This window comes from Rhinoraja longicauda, chromosome 9 (genome assembly GCF_053455715.1).
Source record: "Rhinoraja longicauda isolate Sanriku21f chromosome 9, sRhiLon1.1, whole genome shotgun sequence".
Classification (NCBI taxonomy): domain Eukaryota; kingdom Metazoa; phylum Chordata; class Chondrichthyes; order Rajiformes; family Arhynchobatidae; genus Rhinoraja; species Rhinoraja longicauda.
In genome coordinates, this window is record NC_135961.1 from 61,043,542 (window position 1) to 61,059,813 (window position 16,272).

General features: G+C 45.6%; 1 protein-coding gene across 1 annotated transcript in view; it reads right to left on the reverse strand.

Annotated features, from left to right (window-relative positions):
• Positions 1-16,272, reverse strand: part of LOC144596799 (beta-soluble NSF attachment protein) — a 36,912-nt gene that overhangs the window by 13,017 nt on the left and 7,623 nt on the right. Inside the window, exon 3 of the mRNA XM_078405611.1 lies at positions 5,308-5,424. Within this exon, the coding sequence (XP_078261737.1) occupies positions 5,308-5,424 (117 nt within the window). The remainder of the gene's footprint in view (positions 1-5,307; positions 5,425-16,272) is intronic.

Genomic DNA, 16,272 nt, shown 5'->3' on the forward strand with positions numbered 1-16,272 from the left:
GGGCTGCATATAAATATATAATCCCCACAAAAAATATATAATCCACACTTCAGATGAAGTGGACAAATACGAGACCATTTGGCAAAAGAATCAGATTATTAACATTCTGCAATCTGCCCTAAAGTAAAAAAGGGATTCTATGATTTTAAATGTAGACACAAGGAGCTGAAGATGCTGGTTTACAAAAGACAGTACAGTGTTTTAGTTTAGTTTAGTGTAGAGATACAGCGCGGAAACAGGCCCTTCGGCCCATCGAGTCCGTGCCGACCAGCGATCCCCGCACACTAACACTATCCTACACCCCTCTAGGGACAATTTTTACATTTACCAAGCCAATTAACCTACAAACCTGTACATCTTTGGAGTGTGGGAGGAAATCGAAGATCTCGGAGAAAACTCACACAGGTCACGGGGAGAACGTACAAACTCCGTACAGGCAACACCCGTAGTCGGGATCGAACCCGGGTCTGCATTCGCTGCAAGGCAGCAACTCTATCGCTGTGCCACCGTGACAGCCCAGTGCTGGAGTAACTCAGCGGGTCAGGCAGCATCTCTGGAGAAGGATCCCGGCCCGAAGCGTCACCTATCCATGTTCTCCAGAGATGCTGCCTGTGTTCTTTTTACCCCCTACACAATCAAGGTCAGATTTCAGGAGTCTGAAGTAGGGTCCTGACCCAAAATATTCTCTCCACAGATGCCGCCTGACCCGCTGAGCTGTTCCAGCACTTTTTGTTTTGCTTATGATTCCAGCATTTCCAATTCCTAATGTCTCCATAAAATCAGTAATTCTCATTGCAGATCCTGCACCTGAGGCTCCTTGAATTTACTACCATGTTGGTATTGAATTGAATAAACGTTATTAGCCAAGTATGTATACATACAACGAACTTGCCTTGGTGCTTTGCTCGCACGTAGCAGCACGATATACAGTGGACAATTAAAAATGAAACAGAATTTAAACGTGTGAAGAATGAAGTAAAATACCAGAGCAAAAGGAGGCTACAGACTTTTGGTTGTTGAGTGGAGCTACTGCTCATGGAAAAAAAGCTGTTTTTATGTCTGGCTGTGGCTGCTTTGACAGTCTGGAGTCGCCTTCCAGAGGGAAGTGCTTCAAGGAGTTTGTGGCCAGGGTGAGAGGGGTCAGAGATAATCTTACCCACTCGCTTCTTGTTCCTTGCAGTGTACAGTTCGTCGATGGAGGAGGGGGGGGGGGGGGAGGAGATTGCAGCCAACAACCTTCTCGGCTGATCAAACGATCCATTGCAGTCTCTGGATGTCATGCTTGGTAGCCGAGCCAAACCAGACCATGATGGAGAAGGTGCGGACAGACTCTACGATAGCAGTATAAAACTGGACCATCATTGCCTGTGGCAGATTGTGTTTCCTCAGTTGCCGCAGGAAGTGCATCCTCTGTTGGGCCCTTTTCACTGTGGAGTCGATGGTGGCCCCCCATTTAAGGTCCCTGGAGATAATGGTTCCAAGGAACTTAAATGACTACACAGGTGTGACTGTGGTGTTGTTGATGGTGAGTGGGGGGGAGGGGAGGGAGAGCTCTCCTAAAGTCTCCAATTAATTTCACTATCTTAAGAGCATTGAGCTCCGGGTTGTTGCGATGGCACCAGGACGCCAGCTGTGTCACTTCCCGTCTGTAGGCAGATTCCTCCCCCATCCTGGATCGATCCAATCAGGGTTGTGTCGTCCGCAAACTTGAGAAGCTTGACAAGAGGAGTCTGTGGAGGTGCAGTTGTACACAGTGACCCGTGCACGCACGGATGCTCGAGTACCAAATGTGCGCCAAAACAAAATAATACCGCACAGATTTTCTGTGACCATTGTTCCCAACATATCATGCCCGAAGAATCAGAGGAGCTTGCAACGACAATAAAGTGGAGACACCACTTGCTATTGTTCCTCTCTTGCTACCTTTGCATATTTCTCTGCAGTCGTTCATTTCTCTGTGCCAGGGTTCAGAGGAATACGACGGGGGGGGGAAAAGAGGGTTTCGACCCAAAGACGTACAGGTATGTAGGTTAATTGACTGGGTAAATGTAAAAATTGTCCCTAGTGTGAGTAGGATAGTGTTAGTGTGCGGGGATCACTGGGCGGTGCGGACTTGGTGGGCCGAAAAGGCCTGTTTCCGCGCTGTATCTGAAATAATAAAATATAATATGACCCAAAACGGCACCCATGCCTCACCAACAACCACCCTGTCAACCACCCCCCAACTCATCAGGCTCCCATAGGATACCATATATTACCTCCAGATAGACACAAAATGCTGAAATAACTCAGAGGGAAGGATGATTTCAACCCAGATTGCATGACCTGCCGATTTACTCCAGCATTTTGTGCCTATCTTTATTGTAAACCTGCATCTGCAGTTACTTCCAACATAATATTGACTCCAATTGATTCACCGATTTCTCTGCGTTAAAAGGGAACAGTGCTGTCCCACGATACATTTTAAGGATAGACACAGAAAGCTGGAGTAACTCAGCGAGACAGGCAGTATCTCTGGAGAGAAGGAATGGGTGACGTTTCCAGTCGAGGCCCATCTTCAGGCTGGTTAGGGATAAAGGAAATGAGAGACATTGACGATGATGTAGAGAGATAAAGAATGCTGTCCCGCTGAGTTACACCAGCTTTTTCTGTTCCTTCCTACACAATATATTTTAAGGAGTCTTTTGCTGTTGCAATAACTCAAAAGTGACAACAGCTTTAAAAGGACTGAATCTTGCCTCACAGATTTGAACACATGCAGGAGGGCTATGGGCCAAAATGGGACTAAACCCAGTATGCCAACTTGGTGACAAATCCACAGTGTTCAACTTGGTTTGTGTAACGTCCTCTGTAAGACCCTGTTGTGGCTAGCACAATGAATATACGCCCGACATCTTGTAAAAAGATTTTATTACTGATCCTTCACCAGGAAACTTCTAGAAGGTCACCTGACCTCAGTCACAAGGCACAAGCCCATTGGCCCTAGAAGGTCACCTGACCTCAGTCACAAGGCACAAGCCCATTGGCCAGCTTCTGCTCTTGGCCTCAAGGGGGCACTGGCATTTACATTACATATACATCACATCTCCCCCTTTACTTTAATTACATCACATCTCCCCCTTTACTTTACTTACATCACAGTTGGCATGGACAAGGTGGGCCGAAGGGCCTGCTTCCATGCCGTCTAACTCTATGGCACCATATACCATATGACTCCATATACCACACCATACAAACAGGCCTCTTGGCCTACCTTGTCCATGCTGCATGCCTCTATGGCTCCACTGACAAAGTGCCAAGGCCTCAGGCTAAAGGCTTTTCATACAACAGGAGCAGATTCAAACTAATCAAACGTCAAGCTCGGCCGCGGGACGTTTCAGTGCCCGGTGCAGCTCGGCCGCGGGACGTTTCAGTGCCCGGTGCGGCTTGGCCGCTGAACTTAACATCGCCAGCGCGGCTCGGCCGCGGGTCGTTTCAGTGCCCGGTGCGGCTCGGCCGCGGGACGTTTCAGTGCCCGGCGCGGCTCGGCCGCTGGACTTAACATCGCCCGGTGCGGCCGCGGGACGTTTCAGTGCCCGGTGCGGCTCGGCCACTGGACTTAACATCGCCCGGTGCGGCCGCGGGACGTTTCGGTGCCCGGGGCGGCTCGGCCGCAGGGCCTTCCATCCCCTTGCGGGGGCTGTGCGTGTCGTTTGCCTCGGTAGGGGTCGAGCTGCCTGTCCGTGGGTGCGGGGGGAAGAGAGGGGAAGTTTTGTTGCCTCCATCACAGTGAGGGGGTGTTTGGAGCCACTGTGATGGATGTTTGTGTTGGGGTCGGGTGTCCTGTGTTCTTTTCTTTTTTGCTGTGTCTTGTGACTGCTGAAATTTCGTTCGGTATTTATACCGAATGACAATAAAGTGTTGTTATATTGTTATGTTATGTTATAAAGCGAGCTGCAGCCACAGTGGCCGTTCAGCCCACTGTTTACTGGGGCTTCTGTTCTGGGCCAGCCAGCATCATGAGCGAAATTCAAATCTGCTCAAGACCCCTGCTTCATGCAGGATTGCTATTCTGGCGACAACAGGGAGTGGCGGCTTCACTGAATGTCAAAGTGTCCAGATGATGGCTTCCCATGGTATAGGAAGGAACTACAGATGCTGGTCTACACCAAAGATAGACCACAAAAAGCTGGAGTAGCTCAGCGGGTCAGGCTGCATCTCTGGAGGAAAGTAGGTGACGTTTCAGGTCAAAACCTTTCTTCAGACAGTTTGTTTTGCTTCAGTCTGAAGAAGGGTTCCGACCCGAAACGTCACCTATTCCTTTTCTCAAGAGATGTGGCCTGACCTGATTCTTGATTAGTACAGGTATCAGGGGTTTTGGGAAGAAGGCAAGAGAATGGGGTTGAGAGGGGTAGATAGATCAGCCACGATTGAATGGCGGAGTAGGCGTGATGGGCCGAATGGCCTAAATCTGCTCCTATCACTTATCAACTGCTGAGTTATTCCAGCATTTTGTGTCCATCTCTGATAGAGTTGTGAATCTGTGGAATTCTCTGCCTCAGAAGGCAGTGGAGGCCAATTCTCTGAATGCATTCAAGAGAGAGCTGGATAGAGCTCTTACGGATAGCGGAGTCAGGGGGTATGGGGAGAAGGCAGGAACGGGGTACTGATTGAGAATGATCAGCCATGATCACATTGAATGGCAGTGCTGGCTCGAAGGGCCGAATGGCCTTCTCCTGCACCTATTGTCTATTGTCTGATGGTTACTCATTGTCAGCAAGATACCTCTCCTCAGGGCTCAAGTAGGGCACCTCTCCATGGGGTTCAATCAAGCCAGTGTCACTGGCAAGGGGCTGGACTGAACTGAACAGAGATCTAGAAGGCAATTGAAAGCCTGTCCGCTTCTGTGCTGAGTAAAACAGCGACATGGGTGCTTTTTCCACCCCCAAGTAAACCATCGCCAGATCCACCACCAACCCTCCCGACTTAACCAAATTAATTAAAATCAAGCTGGAGTTTTGCATGTTTTTGTTATTGTCTTTTAATGCTGGAAAGGCTGTGGGTTTACATTTATTAATATATAAAGAGATAGAGCTCTAGGGGATAGTGGAATCAAGGGATATGGGGAGAAGGCAGGCACGGGGTATTGATTGGGGACGATCAGCCATGATCACAATGAATGGCGGCGCTGGCTCGAAGGGCCGAATGGCCTCCTCCTGCACCTATTGTCTATTCTAATATCAGAAATGGAGTAATATTCCTCTTGCAACCCAAGCTATGCAAATACTCCAAAGTGTTTCATCAGTTAGACGGGTGAAAATCCCTTACCTTGTGGGTCTGCTTTCTTGTACGCGTTCCCTGCATCCACGAAACTGGTGGCGGCGTCGTGTTTGCTTTGTAGCTGCATGTGCAGCCTGGCCGACTGGCAAAATGCATTCCCCGCAGCTATTCAACAGGAAAGGAAGCAATGAGACCAGCTGTACAACAACAACAACACATGGCACAGGGCAGCGATACTGAAACCCAACCCACACTGTTCCCCTTGCTCAGCACGGCTGACGCAAATCAGTAAATTATAAATTACTTCAGGCAGTTCCAGCCCCAGGCAAGTCGATCGGTCAACGTCACCGATGTACAGTCTGCGCTGATAGAGAAGACGTAGAACCTAGATGTGTTCAGGAAGGAACTGCAGGTGCTGGTTTAAATTCGAAGGTAGACACAAAATGCTGGAGCAACTCAGCGGGACAGGCAGCATCTCTGGAGAGAAGGATCTCCACCCGAAACGTCACCCATTCCTTCTCTCCAGAGATACTGCCTGTCCCTCTGAGTTACTCCAGAGGGACAATGTTTGTGCCAAACATGATGCCAAGTTAAAATGATCTCATCTCATAAGTGATAGGAGCAGACCATTCGGCCCATCAAGCCTACTACGCCATTCAATCATGGCTGATCTATCTCTCTTCCGAACCCCATTCTCCTACCTTCTCCCCATAACCCGTACTAATGAAGAATCTATCTACATCTGCATGTACGTCACCTATATACCTCTATGCCCTGAACATGTGCCTATTAAATAGAAATACATGTTTTGTTATTGCCTTTGGGCAATGCTGGAAAGACGGTGGTTTATATTAAGATCAGAATTTGAGTCATATTTCCCTTGCAACTCAAGCTACATAAATACTGCAAAAGTTTCATAAGCCATTTAGACAGCCGAAGGGTCTGTTCGACTCTGAATGAAGGGGGCATTACAGAAATAAGATCAAGCACCATCACCAATAGACATGCAATGCATTTATTTGACATTCTTAGACAGCGTTTACATCCCAATTAAAACAATAATAGGAGGAACATCACCTGAAAAGTTAAGAGCTCATCTGTTAATATATTAATTAATTTTTTTACAGTAATAATTCTTTGGAGCGTAGAAGGTTGAGGGGGGACTTGATAGAGGTTTTTAAAATTTTGAGAGGGACGGACAGAGTTGACGTGGTTAGGCTTTTCCCTTTGAGAGTGGGGAAGATTCCAACAAGGGGACATAGCTTCAGAATTGAGGGACAAAAGTTTAGGGGTAACATGAGGGGTAACATCTTTACTCAGAGGGTGGTGGCTGTATGGAATGGGCTTCCGGTGGAAGTGGTGGAGGCTGGCTCGATTTTATTATTTAAGAGTAAATTGGATAGGTATATGGATAAGAGGGGATTGGAGGGTTATGGTCTGAGTGCAGGTAGATGAGACTAGGTCAGGGAGAGTGGTCGGCGTGGACTGGAAGGGCCGAACGGGCCTGTTTCCGTGCTGTAGTTGTTATATGGTTATATGGTTATATGGTTAATAACTTTCAGCTTATGTTGCCTAACAAAATGGCTATTCATATTTCTATCCAAATACCATGGAGCTTCCTGCTTCTCTCTAATTATATTGGTTAATAGAACTCTGTCTCAAAGATTAGTATAATTTAGTTAAAGTTAAAATTTTACAAACTGAAATCATTGCATAATTGGATATATGAATAATGTTTTTTTTGCCAAAAATGTTCAGAGGACATCGAACAGAACAGCACAGGAATAGGCTCTTTGGCCCACAATGTCTGTTCCGAACATGATGCCAAGTTTAACCTAATCTTTTCTGCCTGCACATGATCCATATCCCACCATGCCCATCTAAAAGCCTCTTAAACGCCACTATTGTACCTGCCTCCACCACCACCCCTGGCGCAATATTTCAGGCATCAAGCACTCTGCAAAAAAAAAAAAACCAACTTGCCTTTAAACTTTGTCCCACTCATCTTAAACCTTTCCTCTACCTCTTTCCCTTTCCTCTACACAGCTACCAGCCTTGGAGGGCATCTACAACACACGATGCCTCAGAAAAGCCGCCAGCATTCACAAAGACTCCTCACACCCCTGCAACAGTCTGTTCGAACTTCTACCATCTGGCAGACGCTACAAGACCTTCTACGCCCGCACCTCCAGACTCAGGAACAGCTTCATCCCCAGGGCCATAGCTGCCATGAACCGGTCCTGCTGAGCCGGATGGTCACATCGCACAGTGAACCGGCACAATTAATACTGATTAGCTAATTCATTTATTGCATCGTATGGGAGGCGCATTCCCAATCTCGTTGTATCCCTGTACAATAACAATAAAGATATATTGTATTGTAGTCTTTTGCATTTCTACCCTACTCCAAAGACGTACAGGTTTGGTAGATTTAATTGGCTTTTGGTAAAATTGTAAATTGTCCCAAGTGCGTAGGATCGTTGGTCGGGCCTGTTTCCGTACTGTATCTCCAAAGTGAAGTACATTTTATACTTCTATCAGGTCTCCCCTCAGCCTTCAACGCTCCAGAGAATACAATCGCTGTTTGTCCAGTCTCTTCTTATAGCTATTCCCTTTAATCCAGGCAGCTGGTCCTCCCCCTTACCTAACCTAACTCCATTGAGATAATAATCTGATAGGAATACAAATCCGAGGGGTAACTTTTTCATACAAAGGGTGGTGGGTATATGGAACAAGCTGCCAGAGGAGGTAGTTGAGGCTGGGACTATCCCAACATTTTAGAAACTGTTAGACAGGTACATGGATAGGACAAGTTTGGAGGGATGTGGACCAAGAACAGGCAGGTGGGACTAGTGCAGCTGGGATGTGTTGGCCAGTGTGGTAAAGTTGGGCCGAAGGTCCTGAACATTACACATGAACCAGAAATGTGCAGAAGGTACAGGGGAATGGGAAAAGCAGTAGGGATGCAATTAACAATTTGCACAATAACTTTGTCTACTTGGGCAAATAGGAAGAAAAACGGCAGATTACATTTCATTGCTGTAAAAATTTTAAGCAATGCGGCAACAGAACAAATGAGGGAAAGGATGATTACAGGGAGACGAGAGAGTGATGATATCAAGCATGTCATTTTCAATGTGCAGTCAATATCCATAAAAAGGATGGAAAAGTGAAATCTGATCTGTAGAAGTTATTCTGTGTATAAGACTTTTTAAGATAATTATAGCTCTTAGGGCTAATGGAATCAAGGAATATGTGGAAAAGGCAGGAACCGGGTACTGGTTTTGGATGATCAGCCATGATCACATTGAATGGCGATGCTGGCTCGAAGGGCCGAATGGTCTACTCCTGCACCTATTTTCTATGTTTCTATGTTAGATAATGTGTCCACCTACCAACACAAAGGTATCACAAAACGGTGGAGTAACTCAGCAGATCAGGCAGCATCTAGGAGAGAGGGAATGGGTGACGTTTCGGGTCGAGACCCTTCTTCAGACTGAACAAGAAGGGTCTCGACCCGAAACATCACCCATTCCCTCTCTCCTAGATGCTGCCTGAACTGCTGAGTTACTCCAGCATTTTGTGATACCTTCGATTTGTACCAGCATCTGCAGTTATTTTCCTACACCACCTACCAACACGGTATGTGTATGTATATATATATATATATATATATATATATATATATATATATGAAACATTTTGCATTTCTGTACGCAATCTTTCTGTCTTGAAAACATATTTAAAACATTTATGGTATTTGCTTATTATTTGCTTAGTCAGATTTCCCTGAGTCAGATCTTCTGTGACACAGGCTGCCCCTGTATATGTATTTATGTATGTATGTGTGTATATATATATATATATACATACATAAATACATATACAGGGGCAGCCTGTGTCACAGAAGATCTGACTCAGGGAAATCTGACTAAGCAAATAATAAGCAAATACCATAAATGTTTTAAATATTTCTTCAAGACAGAAAGATTACGTACAGAAATGCAAAATGTTTCAGGTGTTATGGAATAGGGGTAAGAGCTGGTTAATTCAAAAGACAACCATCTGCAAAAATAAAGCTCTTTACTTGGAACCGTCCTGCATTAATCTAACAGGTACCAATGTCTGTAAAAAGCACAGGCTACCATTCACATCAGGAGGCCACTTAAGAGATTTGCTTTGGAAACTGACAGGGCAATCTCTTCTATTAAGTCATAAGTCATGCGATAGGCCATTCGGCCCATCATGTCTACTCCACCATTCAATCAGGGCTGGTCTATCCCTCCCTCCTAGCCCCATTCTCCTGCCTTCTCCCCATAACCTCTGACACCTGTACTAATCAAGAAACTATCTATCACTGCCTTAAAAATATCCACTGACTTGGCCTCCACAGCCTTCTATGGCAAAGAATTCCACAGATTCACTACCCTCTGACTAAAGAAATTTCTCCTGACATTGACATTTTCTATTGACATTTGTAAAATACTTTATCAAAAATCTTAATGTCCATTGATACGTTAAGGCCATTGGATGTGGGGGCATTTTGTTTCTGTACCACTGTTATTGAGAGATAACAGGCAATGATGAGTCAGAGCATAGGAGGGAGAGGGATAATCTGGTTGAGTCATGCCAGGACAATATTACTTTCAACATTGGCAAGACCGAAGAACAGATTGTTGACTTAGAGAAGGGAACGCCAAGAGACCATGTACCCGTGTTAAGAGGCAGATTGGTGATGGAGAGAGCTAATAGCTGCAAGTTCCAGGGTGTACACATCTCTGATGATCTATACTGGCCCCGCACATTGACGCGGTTATAAAGAAAGTCCAGCAATGCCTCGGCTACCTCAAGAGGTTTGAGGAGATTCAGGATACCACCAAGTACTCTGTCAAACCTCTACAGGTATATTGCGGAGAGCATACTGGCCGGTTGTGACACAGACTGGTCTGGAAACTGAATTCCCAAGGAGGTTAACCTACGACGAGCATTTGTCGGCACTGGGCCTGTACTCACTGGGGTTTAGAAGAATGCAGGGGGACCTCATTGAAACGTACAAAATAGTGAAACGCTTGGACAGAGTGGATGTGGAGAGGATGTTTCCACGAGTGGGAGAGTCTAGGACGAGGGGGGTCATAGTCTCAGAATTAAGAGGTTAATTTAGGAAGGAGATGAGAAGGAATTTCTTTAGTCAGAGGGTGGTGAATCTGTGGAATTCTTTGCCACAGAAGGCTGTAGAGGTCAAGTCTGTGGATATTTTAAGGCAGAGATAGATTCTTGATTAGTACGGGTGTCAGAGGTTATGGGGAGAAGGCAGGAGAATGGGGTTAGGAGGGAGAGATAGATCAACCATGATTGAATGGCAGAGTAGACTTGATGGGCCAAATGGCCTAATTCTTCTCCTATCACTTATGACCGTATAACATGAGAGGCTGTAAAAAGTGATGGGCATTGCACAAAAGGGACCAACGGGAAATACTGCCTCTGGAAAGCAGCTAATATCATCCCCACACCACCCCTGGCCACGCTCTCTTCTCACTGCGACCATCGGGAAGGTGGTACAGGAACACGAGAATGGTACCTCCAGGTTCAACACCAGCTTCTTCTCATTAACCATCAGACACGTGAACTGCCTTGCACGGCCCCGGCTTCAGCACCACACACACCACTGCCGACTACTATCCTGCTGCAATTTTGACAATCATCTTCACTATCCACAAGACCACCCACCCATTTTTGTGTCACCTGCAAGGTTGCTAAACATGTCATGAACGTACTCATCCAATTAGTGTGCAAGTGCTCCTCAGCTTATGATGGGGTTCCGTTCCGAGAAACCCATCAGAAACCGAAAATATTGTAAGTCGAAATGCATTTAACACACGTGGTCACGTGGCCGGAAGCGAGCGGCGGCTCGCTGGCGTTTGCACCATCGCAACGTCGAACTATCGCAACGTCGAAGCATCGTAAGCCGGGGAGCACCTGTATATAGATGGCAAACAGCAATGGGCCCAGCACCGAACCCTGAGGCACACCACTAGTCACAGGATCCACTGATTGAGACAAATGCAGCTGGTCACGCAGCAGGAATCTCAACAGGCAAGCGCAAACAGATTTTTGGATCTGCATGCTTTTATGAGTGAAATAAAACTACTTTATTACTGGAAAAATAGATTAAATAAAGTAGCAGCCTCTTTCTGCACTCTGCGTCCATCTCTTTTACTTCACCTTTTGTACCTGTGTTAGGCTTGATTGTATTCATATATAGTTTTATCTGATTTAATTGGACAGCACGCAAACAAAAGCTTTTCGCTGTACCTTAGTAGTACACGTGATAATAATAAACCTAAGCTTTATTTTTTATTTTTTTTAATTACCTGAACGTTGGCATATTGATTCAAGATATCTTTATTTGTCATCCAAAAAAACTTGTTTTTTGGATGACAGTTCACATGTTTGATGGTTAATGAGAAGAAGCTGGTGTTGAACCTGAAGGTACCATTCTCGTGTTCCTGTACCACCTTCCCGAAATTTAGTCACCCACAGTCCAACAATAAAAGCGATAAAATAAGCAAATTACATAACCCCAACCAACACACAAAAAAAAAAGAAACTTCCATCACAGTGAGTCTCCTCCAGTCCCCTCCTCACTGTGATGGAAGGCCAGAATGTCTTTTCCCTTCCCCTGCTGTCCTCTCCCGTGGTCAGGCTGGTGTCGTGAACCACCCGTACTACTAAAGATCTGGTCACCAAATGGAATAAACTAAAGCACGAGGCACACAAGCAATCCTTATTGTCATAAGGTCATAATGTCATAGGAGCAGAATTAGACCATTCGGCCCATCTAGTCTACTCCGCCATTCAATCATGGCTGATCTATCTCACCCTCCTAACCCCATTCTCCTGCTTTCTTCCCATAACCCCGTACTAATCAATATTGTGTGCTTATCATCTGGAAGGGATGCCCATCCTGCTCTTTTCCTTGATTACAAGGTGCCTGAACTATTATCTACCTTCCTTTGAACTTTGGACTACCTTTATCTTGCACTAAACTTTATTCCCCTTGTCATGTATCTGTACACTGTGGACAGCACGATTGTAATCACGCGCTGTCTTTCCGCTGACTGGTTAGCACGCAACAAAAGCTCTTCAATGTACCTCGGTACACATGATAATTAACTACACTCAAGGTTGGTGGTAAATATCTTGCAAGAATTTCACACGAAAGTAACTGGGAAGGCCATGTGCCCTGCCCCCCCCCCCCCCCCCCCCGGCCTGTTTTGCTATTCAATATGACCATGGTTGATCGATGCTGACCTGTTGTTCAGAGCCAGTTTCCCATAATCCTTTCGTTCCAGGCTTGTATACACTGGAATTTAGAAGGATGAGAGGAGATCTTATCGAAACGTACAAGATTATTAAAGGGTTGGACACGTTAGAGGCAGGAAACATGTTCCCAATGTTGGGGGAGTCCAGAACAAGGGGCCACAGTTTAAGAATAAGGGGTAGGCCATTTAGAACTGAGATGAGGAAAAACTTTTTCAGTCAGAGTGTTGTGAATCTGTGGAATTCTCTGCCTCAGAAGGCAGTGGAGGCCAATTCTCTGAATGCATTCAAGAGAGCGCTAGATAGAGCTCTTAAGGATAGCGGAGTCAGGGGGTATGGGGAGAAGGCAGGAACGGGGTACTGATTGAGAATGATCAGCCATGATCACATTGAATGGCGGTGCTGGCTCGAACGGCCGAATGGCCTCCTCCTGCACCTATTGTCTATTGTCAAACCCAAACTCAACAGATTTAAGGAACAGTGGATAATGGTTTACAAAAAAAAAGGCAAAGACAAAGAGACACAAAGTGTTGGAGTATCGATAGTGGGTCAGGCAGCATCGCTGGAGAACACAAATAGGTGACTCAAAATGTCGCCTATCCATGTTCTCCAGGGATGCTGCCCGACCCACTGAGTTACTCCAGCATTTTGACTCCCAATAAATTGATCTTGGTGCAGTTCTCAGCAGCCGGAAGGGTTAGACATCATCTTTAGCAGAAGCAACTTAATCATCCCAAATGTGAGGCACATAAAAATAGACATTTGTAGATTGTTTGAGTGGGGTGGTGGGGGAAATGCTATAAACCAGAGGCGATCTCCCAGTTGCTAAACACTTTAATTCTCCTTCCCATTCTCACACAGACCTTTCTGTCCTAGGTCTCCTCCGTGGTCAGTGTGAGGCTAAATGCAAATTGGAGGAACAGCATCTCATATTTCGCTTGGGCAGCTTACAGCCCAGTGGCATGAACCTTGATTTCTCTTACTTCAGGTAGCCCCGGCATTCTTTCTCTCCATCCCTCTCCCAGTGGCACTGGCTTCTCGTTTTCCCGAACAAACAGCTAACAACAAACAGCCTGATTCCTTTACCATCGTAACTTTTTTGCATATCTTTCATTCATTGTTCTTTATCTCTCCACATCACCGTCCATATATCTCATTTCCCTTGCTCTGAACCAGTCTGAAGGGTCTCGACCCAAAACATCCCCCATTCCTTCTTTCCAGAGAAGCTGCCTGTCCCGCTGAGTTACTCCAGCTTTTTGTGTTTAACTTTGCTATAAACTAATATTCCATTCAGAAAAGTAGTAAAAATAAAATGCTAAAAAACAAATCGAGTATTTTAAGTTTGCCTTAAAAGAATGTCACAATGAGGAAACAACAAACCAGGTTATTATCATCTTTGCTTTAAGCTGCAGCTCAATTATCAGGTAATATATAATAAAAATGAACTGCACATGTTGGTTTACACCAAAGATAGACACAAAATGCTGGAGTAACAGCGGGTCAGAAAGTATCTCTGGAGAAAATGGATAGGGTGACATTTCTGTGCCTGTGTTCGGGATGGGTCAGTGTCTGAAAAAGGATCTTGACCCGAAACGTCACCTATTTATTTTCTCCGGAGATGCTGCCTGCCCTGCTGAGATACTCTGCCCTGTCTATCTTCAAGTATCAGCGAGCTGCCAGCATAGCTGATGTCAAGAGACTGCAGAAAAGTATCACCTAATTAGGATCAATACTTAAATCAAAAATATTGAGTGCAGCTCGTCTATGTTTAGCATTGGATTTTGGACACGGATGTCAAAAGTCAGTGACAATATTGTGCCTCTGGTCAAGATTCATGTCGTATTCACTGGAATAGGCCCTTAGCCCACAATGTTTGTGCTGAACATGATGTCAGGTTAAACTAATCTTGCCTGCACATATTCCTTCATATCCGTGTACCTACCGAAAAGCTTCTTAAATACCACTGTCACATTCGCCTCCACCACTGCCCCATTTCAGGTACCCACCATCCTCTGTGTAAGAACTTCATAAGATCATAAGTGACAGGAGCACAACAGGCCATTCGGCCCATCAAGTCTACTCCCCCATTCAATCATGGCTGATCTATCACTCCCTCCTAACCCCATTCTCCTGCCTTCTCCCCATAACCTCAGACACCCGTACTAATCAAGAATCTATCTATCTCTGCCTTAAATATATCCACAGATGGTCTCCATGGCCTCTGTGGCAAAGAATTCCACAGATTCACCACCCTCTGACTGAAGAAATCCCTCCTTCCAAAAAGAACGTCCTTCTAATTTAACTTGGCCTTCACATCTTCTTTAAACTTTGCCCATCTCACCTTCAAACTACGCCCTCATTGCTCGGTTTTGGGACATTTGACAATAAGACTCTCTTGACTCTAGTCAGAGATCATAGAGTGATACAGTGTGGAAACAGGCCCTTCGGCCCAATTCGCCCACAACGGCCAACAATGTCCAAGCTACACTAGTCCCACTTGCTTGCGCTTGGTCCATATCCCTCCAAATTTGTCCTATCCATGTACCTGTCTAACTGTTTCTTAAACAATGGATAGTCCCAGCCTCAACTACCTCCTCTGGCAGCTTGTTCCATACACCCACCACCCTTTGTGTGAAAATGTTACCCCCTCAGATTCCTATTAAATCTTTTCCCCTTCACCTTGAACCTATGTCCTCTGGTCCTCGATTCCCCTACTCTGGGCAACAGACTCTGTGCATCTGCCCGATCAATTCCTCTCATGATTTTGTATACCTCTGTAAGATCATCCCTCATCATCCTGCGCTCCATGGAATAGAGTCCCAGCCTACTCAACCTCTCCATATAGCTCACACCCTCTAGTCCTGGCAACATCCTCGTAAATCTTTTCTGAACCCTTTCAAGCTTGACAATATCTTTCCTGTAACATGGTGCCCAGAACGGAACACATTATTCTAAATGCGGTCTCACCAATGTCTTACACAACTGCAACATGACCTCCGAACATCTATACTCAATACTCTGACTGATGAAGGCCAAAGTGCCAAAAGCCTTTTTGACCAACTTATCTATCTGCAACTCGACCTTCAAGGAACCATGCACCTGTACTCCTAGATCCCTCTGCTCTACAACACTACCCAATGGCCTACCATTTACTGTGCTTTTGTTCAACGTCCCAAAATGCAACACCTCACACTTCTCTGTATTAAATTCCACCAACCATTCCTCAGCCCACCTGGCCAATCGATCCAGATCCTGCTGCAACTTTTCACAACCATCTTCACCATCTGCCAAACCACTCACTTTTGTATCATCAGCAAACTTGCTAATCTTGCCCTGTATGTTCTCATCCAAATCATTGATGTACATAATAAACAGTAACGGGCCCAGCACCCAATCCTGAGGCACAGGCCTCCAGTCCGAGAAGCAACCTTCCACCATCACCCTTTGCTTCCTTCCATGGAGCCAATTTGCTATTCATTCAGCTATCTCTCCTTGGATCCGATGTAATCTAACCTTCCAGAGCAGCCTACCATGCGGAACCTTGTCGAATACCTTACTGAAATCCATATGCACATCTACAGCTCTGCCCTCAACCTTTTTGGTCACGTCTTCAAAAAAAATCAAGATTTGTGAGACACGACTTCCCACGTGCAAAACCATGCTGAATATCCCTAACCAGCCCCTGCCCATCCA